The sequence below is a fragment of the Lutjanus erythropterus genome, chromosome 23, assembly GCF_056507025.1.
Source record: "Lutjanus erythropterus isolate fLutEry1 chromosome 23, fLutEry1.hap2, whole genome shotgun sequence".
Classification (NCBI taxonomy): Eukaryota; Metazoa; Chordata; class Actinopteri; order Lutjaniformes; family Lutjanidae; genus Lutjanus; species Lutjanus erythropterus.
In genome coordinates, this window is record NC_139339.1 from 20,038,738 (window position 1) to 20,054,337 (window position 15,600).

At 40.8% G+C, this 15,600-nt stretch overlaps 1 protein-coding gene across 1 annotated transcript in view; it reads right to left on the bottom strand.

Annotated features, from left to right (window-relative positions):
* The window catches only part of dnah2 (dynein, axonemal, heavy chain 2), a 74,387-nt gene that overhangs the window by 9,296 nt on the left and 49,491 nt on the right, over positions 1-15,600 (bottom strand). The window contains exons 58-80 of the mRNA XM_084711711.1: positions 14,250-14,382; positions 13,612-13,751; positions 12,482-12,692; positions 12,132-12,248; positions 11,225-11,366; positions 10,750-10,919; positions 10,169-10,285; positions 9,902-10,066; positions 9,614-9,736; positions 9,251-9,399; positions 8,981-9,047; positions 7,150-7,300; positions 6,871-7,019; positions 6,377-6,510; positions 5,857-6,001; positions 5,457-5,656; positions 4,923-5,049; positions 3,793-3,979; positions 3,424-3,572; positions 3,057-3,240; positions 2,571-2,761; positions 2,181-2,372; positions 1,621-1,805 (exon numbers count right to left, since the gene is read on the bottom strand). Of these exons, the coding sequence (XP_084567837.1) occupies positions 1,621-1,805; positions 2,181-2,372; positions 2,571-2,761; positions 3,057-3,240; positions 3,424-3,572; positions 3,793-3,979; positions 4,923-5,049; positions 5,457-5,656; positions 5,857-6,001; positions 6,377-6,510; positions 6,871-7,019; positions 7,150-7,300; positions 8,981-9,047; positions 9,251-9,399; positions 9,614-9,736; positions 9,902-10,066; positions 10,169-10,285; positions 10,750-10,919; positions 11,225-11,366; positions 12,132-12,248; positions 12,482-12,692; positions 13,612-13,751; positions 14,250-14,382 (3,528 nt within the window). The remainder of the gene's footprint in view (positions 1-1,620; positions 1,806-2,180; positions 2,373-2,570; positions 2,762-3,056; positions 3,241-3,423; positions 3,573-3,792; positions 3,980-4,922; positions 5,050-5,456; positions 5,657-5,856; positions 6,002-6,376; positions 6,511-6,870; positions 7,020-7,149; positions 7,301-8,980; positions 9,048-9,250; positions 9,400-9,613; positions 9,737-9,901; positions 10,067-10,168; positions 10,286-10,749; positions 10,920-11,224; positions 11,367-12,131; positions 12,249-12,481; positions 12,693-13,611; positions 13,752-14,249; positions 14,383-15,600) is intronic.

The window sequence follows — 15,600 nt, forward strand, 5'->3', positions numbered from 1 at the left end:
CTTTTTGCATGGTAGTTTTAATTTGCATTTGTTGATGCAGCAACAAATTGCGTTTACCAACAATAGTTTTCCGAAGTATTAAGTATGTTTTTTAATGCAGTTTTTAATGCAGCGCTGCCTGAGGGGTCAAACATCATGGCCATTATATATTAAATTCCTAAATTGTTAGACTATTTATATGCATAAGGTGGTGAACCTCAGCCCATCCATGCTTGTGAATGATTGAACCTTACAACAATCTTGATATTGTCACCTGTTACCCATTAACCTGTTTACCTGAGGGATGACCCAAACAGTTTTTTTTTTAAATGCTCCACAAATCTCCCAGTCTTTTGTTACCCGTGACTGAACTTTTTTGAAATATGTTGCAGGCATTAAATTCAGAATGAGTGTATATTTACAAAAAAACCCCTCTTTGCGCTGTATTCATTTAAATACAAGACTGACTTACTTACTTACTTTATCTGCATATGTACATTTAACAATGTGAATAGCTGACTACACACATGAGCACATTCTGAATTTCATTTGTTTCATTTACATCAATACATAATGTTTTAATGATTGTTAAGACTACAGTACTGGAGAACTGCTTCTCTCAATTTTACTTCCTGCCAAACAATGACCATGACCCACTTTCCCTGTTAAGATTATTTATTATCATGTCGAATGTGATTTATTGTAGTTATGCAAGTTTATGGCAATAAATATTTAACAATATAAATACATAAATATAATATAAATATTGGTGACAAAAATATACATAAATATTAGTGTATTCTATTCTATTGGGAGCAGCTGTTGGAAGAAGCTACTGCAGGACGCCCAGTGTCCCTCACCACAGCTGCACGATCCTATAATCCATTCAGCCTGAATATACAGAGTGCTAGAAAGCTCACTTTTTAAATATGCATGTATTGAGTTGATGCACTGAATGATTTTTAAATAGATTTCACTTAACACATTTAGTATTTATGTGTGTTTGGTTGGGTATAAAGTAAGGAGACACAGCATATGTGCCATCTTATAGTGTTGTTTTTGTTTTTAATATAGGGTATATTATTTATTTATAGTATTTGTCAGGGGTAATATTTAAAAAGTTCTGAAGAATACAAACGCAACACCTTGTGAAGGTAACTGTAGATGTCCTAGTCTCAATAAACACTAATGCATCCTCATACTTATTATGTTGATAAATTTGACCATAGTGACAAAAACTAAAGACATTTCCTGTATTTTTTTTTAAATTTCAGTTAGTTTTGTAAGTATACAATATCATGTTAGTTTATTTTTTTCTGTAATTAACCATAACCGAGTAACCTTAGCCTGCATTTCTTCAGTTGTAATAATCTGATTGTCCATGTGATGGTGCTAGCACTCTGTGACCTGCTAAGAACTGACACAGGCTGTTGAAGTGGCAACTAGAATTCATTTCCACAAGGGTGAAATTTATTTTCAGGGGGTCTGTTTCTAAAATATCTGAATTTCTAAGCATGTGTACATTTGCAATACATACCTGTTAACAGTGTGTTTATATTATATTATATATAATTTATATTGCTTACATTGGTAATAGTACACTAAGATGTGGTAGAATAAATATGTGTGTTAGTGTCTCACTTGAAGAAGGTCTGGTTTATGGCAGCATCACAGAAGTAGTCATTGATGTATGTGGTTAGAAGACGTCTGTCCCAGTCATCTGTGACATGGCCTCCATAGTTGACCCCGGCAATGAGATATTTCAGTGCATCCCAGGGAATCTCCTCATATTCATCAAGGTACAGACTCAGCAGACTCTCACTCACCTAGAGGGGCATCAAGACAATGATCTTATAACAAACTGACTAAGAAAATATAAAAAGCAAGATATAAATGAAGGGCAGGTAAATTCTCAGCAGCAGAGAGTAGACAGATACAGCAAAAAGAGACTTCAGGGGAAGAAATGTCAACAAATGTAATAAGTGGGATTCAATTTCATGCATTTGAACAGGATTCTCACTATTCGTTAGTCTAATCATTTCCTTCATAATGACAACCACATTCTGGTCTTCTTCACTGCATCATTCAGTGGCTGTCACCACTTACATCTTCACAGGACAGAACAAAACTGTAATCTTTCAATTTTTGCTGTTTTGCCACCAGCTGTCACTGTTTCCTTCAGTATCAGATAAGGCCCTGACCTCAAAGTCAGAATCGTTGAAGCCATAGATGATGTTCCAGCCCAGCTGCAGAAACTTCTTCCTTTCCAGCAGGATGCTGTGAAAAAAGCAGAGGGAGAAGAGCAGCTTCCTGTAGAGAGCGGGCTTGGAGCAGCGGTTGAACTGAGCCTCTGTCACCAGCTGGTACAGACGCTTCATGTTGGCTTTCACACCCTGAGAACAACACAGGGCAGTGTTAACACTATGGAGGCTGTTACATGGAGGATGTATCTTACTGTAAAATATGTGTGAGCAAGTAAACCTCAATATACAGGAATTAGGTTGGAGGTTTGTTGCCATGTTTATCATGTAAGTCTGTGTCATGGATATGTGGATAAAAGTTTGGAAGTCTGCGTGTGTGAGCACATGCACCTTTGGTGGTTCGGTGGTCATCTTGATGCTGGCCTGCAGGATGGTAATGGGAAATTCAGGATGTGGTGAAGAGCTGAGCCAAAGTCTGAAGTTTGGGTGGGGCTTGTCCACCTGTAGCTGCTCTACCAGCTTGTCCAACTCAGGCATCCATGAGAGAGAAAGGTGGCAGTTGGCAAGGAACACCCAGTGACCTGTGCAGAGTAAAAAGGCCTTAACATAGGCTAAAAAAACAATTCATCAAGAGTTCTTTGTGAGAGAAGGGCTTCAATTACCAACCACTTTTGACAAAATAACTTTTATTTGTAGTATAGTTGTTTTTGTGTGTTTGGGTAAGTGAACAATTTAAGTGCTTTGTACACTTTGTCAGGTGCACGTGACTAAAGAAACTAAAAGAGACGTGGGAGGAAAAAAATAGTTCAGCTAAGCTACAGAATGAATCAGAGACAGAAGAGCAGGCAGAGAGACAGAGCAAAGATAGCGTTGTACCATTCTTGACGCCCTCCTCTATCATGCTCTTTGCGATGGGGGCCTGTCCCTGGCCCAGAGAGAGGGCATAAAAGTGCTTGCTCATGCCAGAGGCCTCAGCCAGCTGTAGCAGAGCTCCTGTGGGGTCCACCCCAGGAGACAGAACGAAGATCAGAGGAGTCCTGCAGGAGGACTCTTCCAGAACCTGGGGGAAGAATGGATGAGTCAAAACAGGTTTACTCACTTGACACCAAGTAGAAATGCTGTGATGGGAAGCAATCATACTGAATTACACAAATGGGATGTCTAAAACATTTGTTTTGTTTACGTTCAAAGCTTCCAAACTAATACTCAGGACAGAAGAAAAGGGATAACAGCTGGCACTCACAGCCTTCATGTCAAGAACAGGCGGCTCCACAAAGCGAGAGCCGAGGTTGTGAACAATGAATGAGGTGACGCACAAGGAGACACGGTCCTGACGCAGGCAGCGCACTATGAGCATCTTGTGGAGCTCATCACAGTTATTCTCCCAGTCACCTAGAAGGGAAAAAAACAGAGAGAGAGAGAGAGTAAAACCAGAGAACTCTTATTATTAATAGAGTTGAGTGAACAGGAACTGAAAAGGGCGGTAAACAAAGAAGAAAGGCTGCAAGAAATATAGGATTGAAGTATATAACTTCATTGCTCCAGGTGGGAAGAACTGTCTTCAGTAACAGTACAAAAGAAAAAGAAATCCTCCCTCAACATATACACAGACCTGGTAGTGGGGCATTCTCAGGCTCAGTGCTGGTGAACCAAAGGTTCCAGTCTCGGGGGTACTGGTCAAAGGAGGCCATGATGCCATGGAAGTTTTGCAGCTTATCCAGCTCTGTGATGTTGTCCCAGCTGGAGTCTGCCAGCCAGCTGGTACAGGGGTTGTACATCTGATCCTCCTTATCAAGTACCTAGAAACACACCCGTCAATGAATCAGGAGTCACACTATCATTTCATCAGTGTACCAATAAATACATCAAAGAACCCAGCAACACATTAATCTTATACCGTTTTACACTAAAATTAGTAGACACCAGAATTAGCAGTAGTAGTAGTTTGCCTTGTTTTTTGTGACATGGGCCAAAGGTGAAGACTCAAGTCATGAGTGCAGGAAACCAAAGAGATTTTCTAAAGCCTCTGTGTGTGCAGACTTGTGTAGTTTCTAACTGAAACCCTGTGGTTTTAAGTTTTCCTCCTAAGTCTGATTCATTTTGCTGTTTCGTGTTCACTTTTAGCTGGATACGTTACTGCTGATGAAAGCCCAACATTTCCTCATTTTACAATAAAAGCTTTTAGATAACAAGAGAGCAGGGGGAGTTTTTTTCTTATTGTGAAGAATTTATAGGAAAATTTATAGGAACTCAAGACTGAGCTGAGTCACACCGAGTCTAACGAAGCCCTTGCATGTGTATGGAAAAGGCGTGAAAGAGTCGCAAATGTTTTTGATGGAGGCAACTAGCCTTCATTGCCTCCACCAGAAAAGGGCTGAAAATTAGTGTGTCCACCCCTATTTCCATCACTGCTGATTGGAGCTAAAGCCAATAAACACGTGTGACTACTGCAGAGTCTGACAGTCTGAACAGTGTCAGGCCAGTCCCAAGGAGATTAAAAAATTAAGTGGTAAAGAAAGGAAACGCCATTAGGATATATGTTTTTCATAAAAATATATATCCTAATGGCTGTGACAAACTTGTGTATGGGGGAAGCATGAGTTCTACATGACTGAACATTTAAATACACGGTGGAATATCTTTTGGGGTATTAAATGAGGCGCAAGCCTTTGAAAATAAAAGGTTGTATCTTGTTTGATTATCTTAAATCAAGATGTTTGTGTGTGTTCTGTAATTTCTTACAAGTCCTCCTCGAAGGAAGAAGCTGTATTCATCCATGTTGAGTTTGTTAGCCACCTCCAGGATTTTGACACACATCTGGAAGCTAAAGAGCAGCTTGTGGACCTCGAACAGAGCACGGCAAGTGTACCTGCAGAGGACAACACACCGAGTTAGAGTCTGAATTACCACAAAACAGCTCTCCTTCACTTTGTCAGTATTTGGATATTTTCTATATTTGCTCAGGAAATAGAGCAGGTTGTCCATTAAATGCAGTGTTGGTGGTTTGATCCCTGGCTGCTCCACTTTATATGTCGAAGTAGTAGCAGAGCAAGTCACTGAACCCTAGTGTTGCTGGGTGAATTATAGTGCACTTTGTCCGTAGAGCAGTCTATCCATTTACTTTTTTAGACAGTTATATAGCTTTTTTGTACATAATAAACAAGGCCCATGGTCTCTCTCAGTCTATACAAAATATTTCATAACTGCAATTTGCTTGACCCACGAACACCTGAACGAAGACATGAGTTATGTAAAGCCTCTCTTGCTGCAGCTTACCTGTATACTGCGTATGTGTGGTAGTCATTGAGGTTGGTAATCCTCTCCTCTAGCTTGTGGCTGCGCTTGCTCTTCTCTATGCTGAGGTTGAACAGGTCAATGTAGGCATCCAGTGAGAACTGGTACATTGGGTCAATGCGGCCCATGTCATTCAGGATGAAGAAGAGAATAGAAGCTCGCTGAGCACATGGACGGTAGGCCTGTTAAAGAGAGAACAATTTAAATTTAATTTGATTAAATGTGTAGTCTAAAATGAATAACAAATGCCATCACAATTTTCAAGAAACCCCAGTGATTGATTACAATTGCTTACTTTGTCTTACTAATGGTCCAAAACACTAAAGGCATTCACTTTATCATTAGACACAAATGAACCCATCCCTTCATCCATACACCTGACCTCTCTAGCAGTATCTATCTTGATCTTGGTCTGTTCACTCGTCTCCAGCTGTTCTGAAACCTCATTGGCCGTCACTTTGCTTGTCTGCAAGGTGTTCACCAGCTGCACATCATCCAGCAGTGAGCCAGTCGCCTCATTCAGCAGCCTGGTATAGTAGACACACACACACACGTAAATTATATAAAACATAAAAAAAAAAAATATAGAAATAAAGCGCTGTCACACTGCCTACTAAGCATGACAGACCAAAAACAATATTTATGGGCTTTAAAAGACAAAAAAGGGTCTGTTGAGGTCTAAAGAGGAGCTGTGATAGTCAGCTCAGATGCTCTGAGGTAGGTCTTGCTGCTCCTGTATCACTAATGCTACTCTAAGTGTGCTTAATGCTATGAGAAGGACAATACATGACACTATTATTACTGTTACAGCTAGTACTGATACTACTAAGACTACTAATAAAATGTAGTAATAACTTATGTATGAGAAAGGTCACAGTGTCCCAGACTTTTAGGTGAACAACCTGAGGATCTCATCCTCCAGCTCCTGAAGGTTTTTCTTGCCAGAGGCGATGCTGATCACCAACGAGTCCTTCTGTTCTTCTAGCTCTGGACGCTCCTTACGCACCACAATTCCCAGGAGCTGGGCTTCTAAACCCTGCACACACGCACGCACGCACACACACACACACACATAAACAGACATTTTAAGGCAGCAGCTCATACTCTCAAACTGTATGTGTACACAAATGTATACACACATAGAGGATTTGGGTATAGTACATAATGGTCAAATGGAGCCAAAACATGCAGAAGACACATATTCATTCACACACAGGCATGCATGCACACACGCACACACACACACACACACACACACACACACACACACACACACACACACACACACACACACACACACACACACACACACACACACACACACACACACACACACACACACACACACACACACACACACACACACACACACACACACACACACACCCGCTCTGACCTGCTCCTTGACAGCAAAGTTGACTATTGTGGTCTTTGTAGAAATCTCTGGTGTGTAGTGGGGGTTAGACAGCTTGGTGGTGATGTAGAAACGAAACTCTGGATTGTACTCCACCTCCTTATCACCCAGCTTCAACAGCAGCCTGCCGCCTGGGAAAAGTGCACACAAAAGTACACCCATACACACAACAGATTCAGGCTCCTCTCATATTAAGCTGAATATTTTCTGCAGAAAACTAGTGAGTGAATTTGTGCACATGTGTGTATGTGTGTGTCTGACCTATCCGTGTCAGGGACTTGTTAAGAACTGGGTTGAGAGAGGGCTCCAACTCCTCCTGGACATTCTGCAGCAAAACAGGATTCCCAAACTGGATGGCGTTCTCCAGCACCCGCAGGTAGTCTGGCATTTTAAAGTCTATTAATTTGAGACCCTGCACATGTGGACGCACATGAACACAGGAAGACAGAAAGAGAAATAAATCAAATACAACCATTATTTAATCAGGTAGTCTCACTAATGTCAAGGTCTCTTTTTAAAGAGAGTACAGCTAGAGAAATACAGCAGAGAAAAGGAACACCAAAACACAGCCTGTCTCACACACAAATGCACATACAAGAAACAACAGAAACACACACAACTCTAAAAATGTAAAATCTTTTTTTTTTTTAAATAATGAAAATCACTAGAAGGCAGTCTTCCCAAGTTAGTATTTATTTATTCGTGGAATATCAAAAATGAGCCAGTCCAGGATTCTGTTCTGATGAACTGTAGCTTCAGGCAGCTTTAGTATGAGACATTTATAAACAAAAAATTATGGATTTTTCAAGTAACACACAGTGATAAGTATGATATGTATCTCATGACATGAAAGGCAGAACACAGTGGTAAACTGCTAATTGTGTTTGGTGATTTCAACTGATTTCAATACAAAAATATCACTCAAATCACTGCAGTTGCAATCTTCTATTTCACAGCCACAGTTCAATTATCCTTAAATGTCACACTGTGACAACAGAGCAAAGACTTGAAGAAAGAGAGAAAGAATGTGAAAGGTCAAAGAGACCAAAAAGGGAAAAGCATTCTTGATAGCACACACAAAAAAGGAAGGATAGAGAGGTGCTGAGGAGGGAAAACAGAAGTTCAGTCACAGCAGTTTGGGAGGACAGAGAGAAACTAAAACCTGAACAAGGTCTCCAGTTTTCATGTTAGGTCTTCAAAACATTGATTGTCTTTCTTTATCTTTTAAAGGTTGAGAATGAAACTGCTTTAAATAGAGAAAGTGAACAGCATGGTGAATGATCATTGGAAGTAAAGGAATATTCACATTATCACAGAAAATAGCCTTTGGCATGCCTCCTCTGCTGTAATGTGAAGACACCATAGGGAAGAAAAGCTGAAATTTGTATGCTGTTAAATTGTAGAACTTCCTTTGGGACAAAAGAAATGTTTCCTCCCGATTATTAATGAAATTCCTTTCTTTAGGCCAGTTCTAATAAGCAGTTTTACAGCATCGTCTGTGTAACTGAATAAAGAACAAAACAAGTGTGAAGGTGTTCAGGGTTTTTATTCAGCAAAGCTATCAAGGTAACTATGGGCAACCCTGCTTCTTAGCACCAGTAACCTGATGTGTTTGTGATGTTCTCCTGGTTATCCACAATCTTAATACATACTCTTCTACATTGGGGCTTTATAATTAATCTAGAAACAACAGGATTAACAAAATGTATTGTCTTTAAGAGATCTTGCAAGCCATTGTTTTAATGCTTAATTTTTCATTGACCATAAGAAAGTGGAGCTAAGTAGCCAATTAGTGCAAAATAACATGGGTTGGTTTTCCTCCTGTCTTCCTACATTTTTTGAATCACAAGCAGCCACTGCTTCACACTGTACAGACACTGACAATATTTTCAAATTTTTACAACTTTGTTCAACATCAATGGCAATAAATGAGACAAAATGTAAAATCCTGAATACTATTAGCTGTAAATATGTCATTGTATTTGTAAACTCGCTGCCTTCTCTGGACAATCTTAAATTCTGTTTCTTCTCAGATATCCATGGAAGTTCCAGAAATGTAACACGATTGGCAAACAAACAAACAAAGACTTACTCTCTTCATCTCCATATTCTTGATCCACTTCAGAGCCTGGCCTTGAGGGTCCACCATCAGCGGCCATCTTGAGAGAAGGGAAAGAACATTAAACAAGTCAACTTCTATTAACAGTATGAAACACATTTTGTACAACAAACACAACAAAATCCAAGAATAAAGATTCCTTAAAGCATTTAACTTAGTATGTTTACTGGGTGACATTGAATCATAGTTAATAAACCCTTTCTAAAAAACAAAACAAAAAGAATTGTGTCTACAAGTACTGACCGGTTCCCCCGTTTGACAATAACTCCATTCTCAGTAGAGAACGCGTCAGAGGGCAGTCCCTGAATGTTCCATTCCCTAACAGATGTCGGCTTGGACAGAAAAACTGCAAAACTGAACCCTGGTGTGCATGGGATCTCTAAGTCCCGTACCTGAGGAGAAGACAAACAGAGAAACAATAAGAAAGAACAAAAGAGTGGGGTTAAACGTGAGGTCTGGAAATACAACCATAAAACTGTAAAATGAAATAAAATTTCACTTGAAACATTTTAATGGTAGAGGGAGTACAAGTATATAGGGAGCTTTTCACTGAACTGCGCATCAGGACACATCATTCTACGAGGTGTGTTTGTGTTTGTGCGTCACCTCCTTCATCCAGATGGCAAGCAGCTCTTCTCTATAGTTGGAAAGGAAGGGTCCCATGTAGGACAGGAAAGATGCTGCCAGTAAACAGTCTCCTACCAGGTACCCCATGTTTTCTTCAAGACCCTGAAACACACACGCCCAAATTAGCCTTCATAGGTATGTGTGTATGCAAGTATGTGAGTTACGCATTGTATGATCTGTTTGTTTCTGGCATGTGACTTGAAATGATAGATTTTCAGTTAGAGTTGGGGAGGGGTTAGTATGCGTGTGTGCATGTGTGTGGCCTACAGCAACTCTCTCTTCCCAGCGGATCCTCTCTCCAGCAAGTCCAGTCACCAGTTTGTCAGCTCGGTCCAGTTTCACCTCCATCTCCTCTGATTTCTTCTTCAAATTGTCCTGCATGTTCAGCTTCTCATTGTGCTGCTTTTTCAGCTGTTCTAACTTCTCTCCCACCTGTTAACACACACACCACAAATTATATTAAATTATATAAACTCATAGTATATAAACTTGATGTGATCGAACGTCTATCACAGTGGCTGTCAGATGCCTTACCTCTCGTAGTTTGTTCTGGGCCTCAGCCAGTGCAGCCTGTTTCTCTGATAGCTGGGCCATGGCAGTGTTCAACTGGACCCGCTTTGGCTCCACCACCCTGTAGATACGGCCATACACCTGAAGGAAGAGTGTGCATGTCAATGGATTTAGTTTTACTTCTTATTTTCTTGTTCATATAAACATCAGTATTTGAGAGCCACTAGTCAAATACCAACATTTTGGATTAGAAGCTGGCTCTGACTGGTTGTTTTCATTTGTGTGTGGTCAATTTTTTCACAGATTATCTGTCTCATGCTACTGTCAGGATATAGTAACAGTTTGAGCAAATATGACAAAAAGTTACTTTTATATTAGTTGCCAACTGTAGCTTAAATTCATACAGCTCATTGTGGATTTGTGCGTATGTGTACACTGTGTCAAAATTAGTACCACTGTCTGCATTACATAACCAGCTATTAAAACATAATTTTACACTCTATTATGTGCACATGTGGTTTATAGTCACTATTGATATCTATAACTGTGTGTATGTGTGTGTTTGTGTGTGACAGTGTGCTGGTAGCCAGCAGACACCATTTTACCTCCATGGCTCTGACCCACATGCAGAGGGACTTAGCAGCCAGTGACACTTTGCCAATGATGTCTGGCTGGAAGTCTGCCTGTCTGCAGTACTGGCCGATCTTCTTCAACACACGATCCGAGATATTGTCCTTGTCAAAGTTGACTAATGATTTGATGAAGTTGGACTCACCTGCCAAAAAGTATTCCAAGGTCACATAGGTGAGAAAACCATGAAAATCAAAACATGCTTTGCACAATTCCTATTACACATGATACTCAGTTTGATTCATTCAATCATTCTTCTCGAAGTGTTGTACTGTATTGGACTTTTGCTGTATGAACACCATTTGACAAAACAGTTTTAAGGTCAATCCTTTTGTGAGCAGTATCTTATAAAAATTATAATTTAAGTGAACTGTGCTTGACTTTTCCCAGTCACTTTCTTTGCCAACCTCTGCCTCAATTCATCACTAAATTCTGCACTCTGTCTCTCACCCAGCTGTCTCTTGGCCTCTGCCCAGGTAGGCTCTTTTTCCTGAAGGGTCATGACAGCCTGCATCACAGTCTCCACCAGTGCCGGGGGACGACCGTATGACTTGATCTCAGTCATGTCCTTCTTATTCAAAGATTCCAGAGCCTATGGGCAAAAAGAGGAAAGAATACAGAATGCATGGATATGGGAAGGCAGGGTAGGCAGCTTGCTGAGTCATGTTTGATTCAAGTTTAGACAGACAGAAAGCAAATAATCAAATGACAAGGTTCTTACATTAGTGCAGAAGAGAGATATAGTGAAAGGTCAAGGATCATTACTCATTAAATATCAAGGAAATACAAACTCTGATTCCAACAAAATTGGGACGCTGTGTGTTTGCCACTCTGTTACATGACCTTTTGTTTAAACAACACTCAGTACGCACTTAGGAACTGAGGACAGTAATTGTTAAAGTTCTGAAAGTGAAATTCATTTTCATTCTTCCTGAACTTCAGTGGCTCAACAGTTCAGGTCTTCGTTGCTGTATTTTGTGTTTCACAACGCACCGCACATTTTCAATGGGAGACAGGTCTGGACTGCAAGTCCAGAGAAGTAGACAGCATTTCTGGCTGTTGTTTTTTGCTTTGCATGGTAGAGTCTTAACTTGCACTTATAGATGCAGCAGTGAACTGTGTTTACCAACAACAGTCTCCTGAAGTGTTCCCGAGCAAGCTAAGTCAAAAAGGATTTGCAAATCATTGCATTATGTTTTAATTATATTTTACATAGCATCCCAACTTGTTTGGTGGAGTTTGGTGTTTGTGATTCAGACATAATGATGAACAAAGTGAGCACATACAGTAAAGACAAATTACCAACCAACAGAGGGACTGGCATAATGACAAAACAGTCACCAGGACAGAGCTCTACCTTCATGGCCTCCTCTAGAGCAGGCAGGGCCTCGTCCAGGTCTCTCTGTGCATTGTCAGCCATGGCTTTACACTGTAACCCTTCTGCTGCAATTTTCTCACTATTAGCACTCACCACCTCAACACAAAAACACACAAACATACTCCAAATTGTTATTGACTATCATATGCCTCTTTACTATTAGCCAACTACAGTACTGCACACTAATCCTAAATTAAACCACTAATGTAAACAATTTCTTATTCAATAGGATGATTGCATAAGTCAGGTGGATGTGAACCATGAAAGTACATTAATAAACTATTACTTAAATCTATTTAGTAGTTTGTGTGCATGTATACATGTTTTACCTTCTGCTGATTGTCTGCCTCTCTCTTTTGCTGTACAATGACAGACAGGAACTCGTTACACTGTTTCTGGAGCTCGGCCACCTGTTTCTTGGCCTCCTCCAGGTCCACAGACATGGCCTCCACCTTCTTCCGTGTGTCACTGATCTTAAGTAGGCCATTACGCAGCTTGCTCACTTGTTCCCCGAACTCACTGCGTTTCTCTGCCAACAGCCTGGATGGACACACACACAAACATACACATCAAATACAATTAAAAGGGTGATTCACATTCATTTACAGGTGTTAAGTGAAATTTAATAGACAGAAAGAGCCATTTATCCACAGGGGAGGATTAGCTGAACTTATAGTACATTCTTAGAAATAATAGTTCCAAAAGTGTTCTTCCTGAAGGGCTGAGGTTCTAACCAGAACCCTCTGCTTCTGAAGAACCCATTTTTGAAAATTGGGTTCATCTTCTTGGTAGACCTCGCTGGGGGGGTTCTAGATAAAACCCTTGAGATAGAAAAGGAATATCTGCAGTTCTGGATGAACTCTTTCACAGATAGTTCTATGTATAACCTTTAACGTTGGGTTCTGGGTAGAAGGTTCCAAGTGGAACCTTTAAGAAATGTTCTACCCTATGGAGACAAGCCAAAAAATCTTTTATGGTTCCTTTGGCACCTACAACACATCCTTTCAGCATTGCAGTGTATCATATGCCTCACACTGGACATTTTTTCAGGCACCGCAATGCTGGAAATAGGTGGGGCAAAGTGACTAACGGTGATGCTCTCAGATGCAGGCAGACGCCTGGCTGCCACAGTTGTGGGACTTGTCCATAGTAAATAATACAGGCGGCTGTTTGACACATGGTGTCTGGCAGAAGTTGGTGTTAGCCTTAAGAGTTAGAAGACAAATGGCAATTGTACAGTGAACATCCTCCACACTAGAATTAACCAGGTGAGTGTTGTGCTCATATAACACCCAAAATACACAAAGCACCCACAACCAGTGTATTTAAGCTTTAGGTGTGTATCACAGAGACTACAACAGGACCAGTTTAATCAACCATGTATGTGACCCTGAAGACACACATGAAGCATTTGAAGGTGGTGTGACAAGAGCAAAAGAGAATCTCTGAGGGTACCTACTTCTTGTATCCAGACACCAGCTCCAGGTAGTTGGTGGGTGTAACATAATTATGTCTCCGCAGCTCCAACTTCATCCTCTGGGACACCTGCGCTACCGACTGGTGCGTGATCACAAAGATACTGGCCACCTTGGTCTGGATCTACAACACCATTCAAAATAATGATCTGACATTCAGACAATGAAACTTCAGGAATCAGATTATTTACTATTTATACACTGATGGGAGGAAGTGTCACAGCAGGGTTCAGTGCAGTTCACAGTTTAGCTTATACCAGCTGCTTAAACTCACATTTTAATCCAATTCAATTAAGTTCATCAAGGTTTTGAAATGTGCACTGTAAATGCAATCTGAGGTGGACAATTAGTGGGCACAAATATTAATGCTCTTAACGTGAAAACTGTAAAGCTCCCTGTCCCTGTTCAGTCAGGCGTCTCCCTTTATCCTAAATAGTGATCCTCTCCTTTTAATCTTTCCCATTTAAAAGATGACATCATGGTCACGTGAGGTTGAACTTTAAGAAGTTCGTAGAGTAGATTCATGTGTCAGAATTCATCACAGAGTTAAACAGGCATCTGTTTAACTGTGACCTGAAGTTCCCACATGTACAAATGTGTGTTTACATGTAAAATTCCTCACCCCCTCCAAGGAACCCAGCTCCAGTCCATCCAAGTACCTCTCAGCTACTTCCAGCAGAGCATCTTTGGGCCACTCACAGAACCAGTCAATGGTGGTGCAGTTGACGAGAGCTGGATACTGGAGGATGCGGTTCCTGTTAGAGAAACAGCCATTTAGGAATTTTATTCAGATATAATTTGTTTGTATCATGATCTCCACTATAGCCCTGTGGACACAGGGTCTGGAAACTAATGCAGGTACATCTGGCAGTTGGTTAAGAATAATGAAGCCATTATTCACCCTGGATGTAATTCAGAGTAATTAAAACTAATGCTGTTCTTTGCTGGAAAGCCTGTCTTTTCAGATGGGAACCTTAAAATAGATCTGCAAATAGTAAAACTGGCTAGCTTTAGGCAGAATGACAGAAAAACTCTTAGCAGACTCATTTTGAGAGATCCTCCTACAGTAAGGTACGGCAGACTAAGACTGTGAGTTAGTGAGTTTAGCTGGTTAATTGGTGTAGCGGGGCTCCCTGAGCTCTGGCAATGTGATATGGATCCTGCTAGCAGCTAGTGACAGGGGGCCAGGACGCCTCGTCACCCAGAGAATGGTGATTAGCTCTGGGTAATGGTGCCTGCCAGCCCAATTAGCAGCATTATGTGTGACCACTACCCTGTGCCACTAATTACAACCAGCCAGGCCATCAATGCTTGAGGGGGAAGAGGTGTTTTTGTGAGAAGAATGTGTGTGACAAGGGGAAGAGAGAATGAATAACAGAAAATGTGTGTCCATTTGTGTGCAGATTACATATGTGTGTGTGTGCGGACAGCAGGTCCTCTCTATCACCGCATCCAACCTGTTTGTAAATACACCAAGCCTCATGTCCTTGCCACAGAATCACCCAAGTTACGAGACCTCATTTGCTGAAGACAAATCATGAACCAGTCATTAACACACTGTCTCGCTGTGAGGCATAACTACACTAATTTTACAGTAATATTACAGATACCTCTCAGCAGCAGAGTACTGTAGCAAGTGCAGACACAGACATATATCTATTCAATAAACATAATATAATAGCAAAATTATATCCAATTACACCAACACAGACTACTGGACATTATACGGACACTACAGTGAAGACCAGTATTTAATAGGTTTGGGTACTGAAACCTGATGCTGTTCCCATCTGTCTTGTGCACACTGGACTGCCTCTCAACAGATTTTGGTGCTGTGAACTGTCTGTTGACATAGTTGCATGTGTGGCCGTTACATACAAGAGGCTTCACTGCATATGCCATCGATAGTCATCATTACAGCAGCACCCTCTCTACATGGTTCTGGCAGCAGGTAATGTTAGCCCACTGTTAAC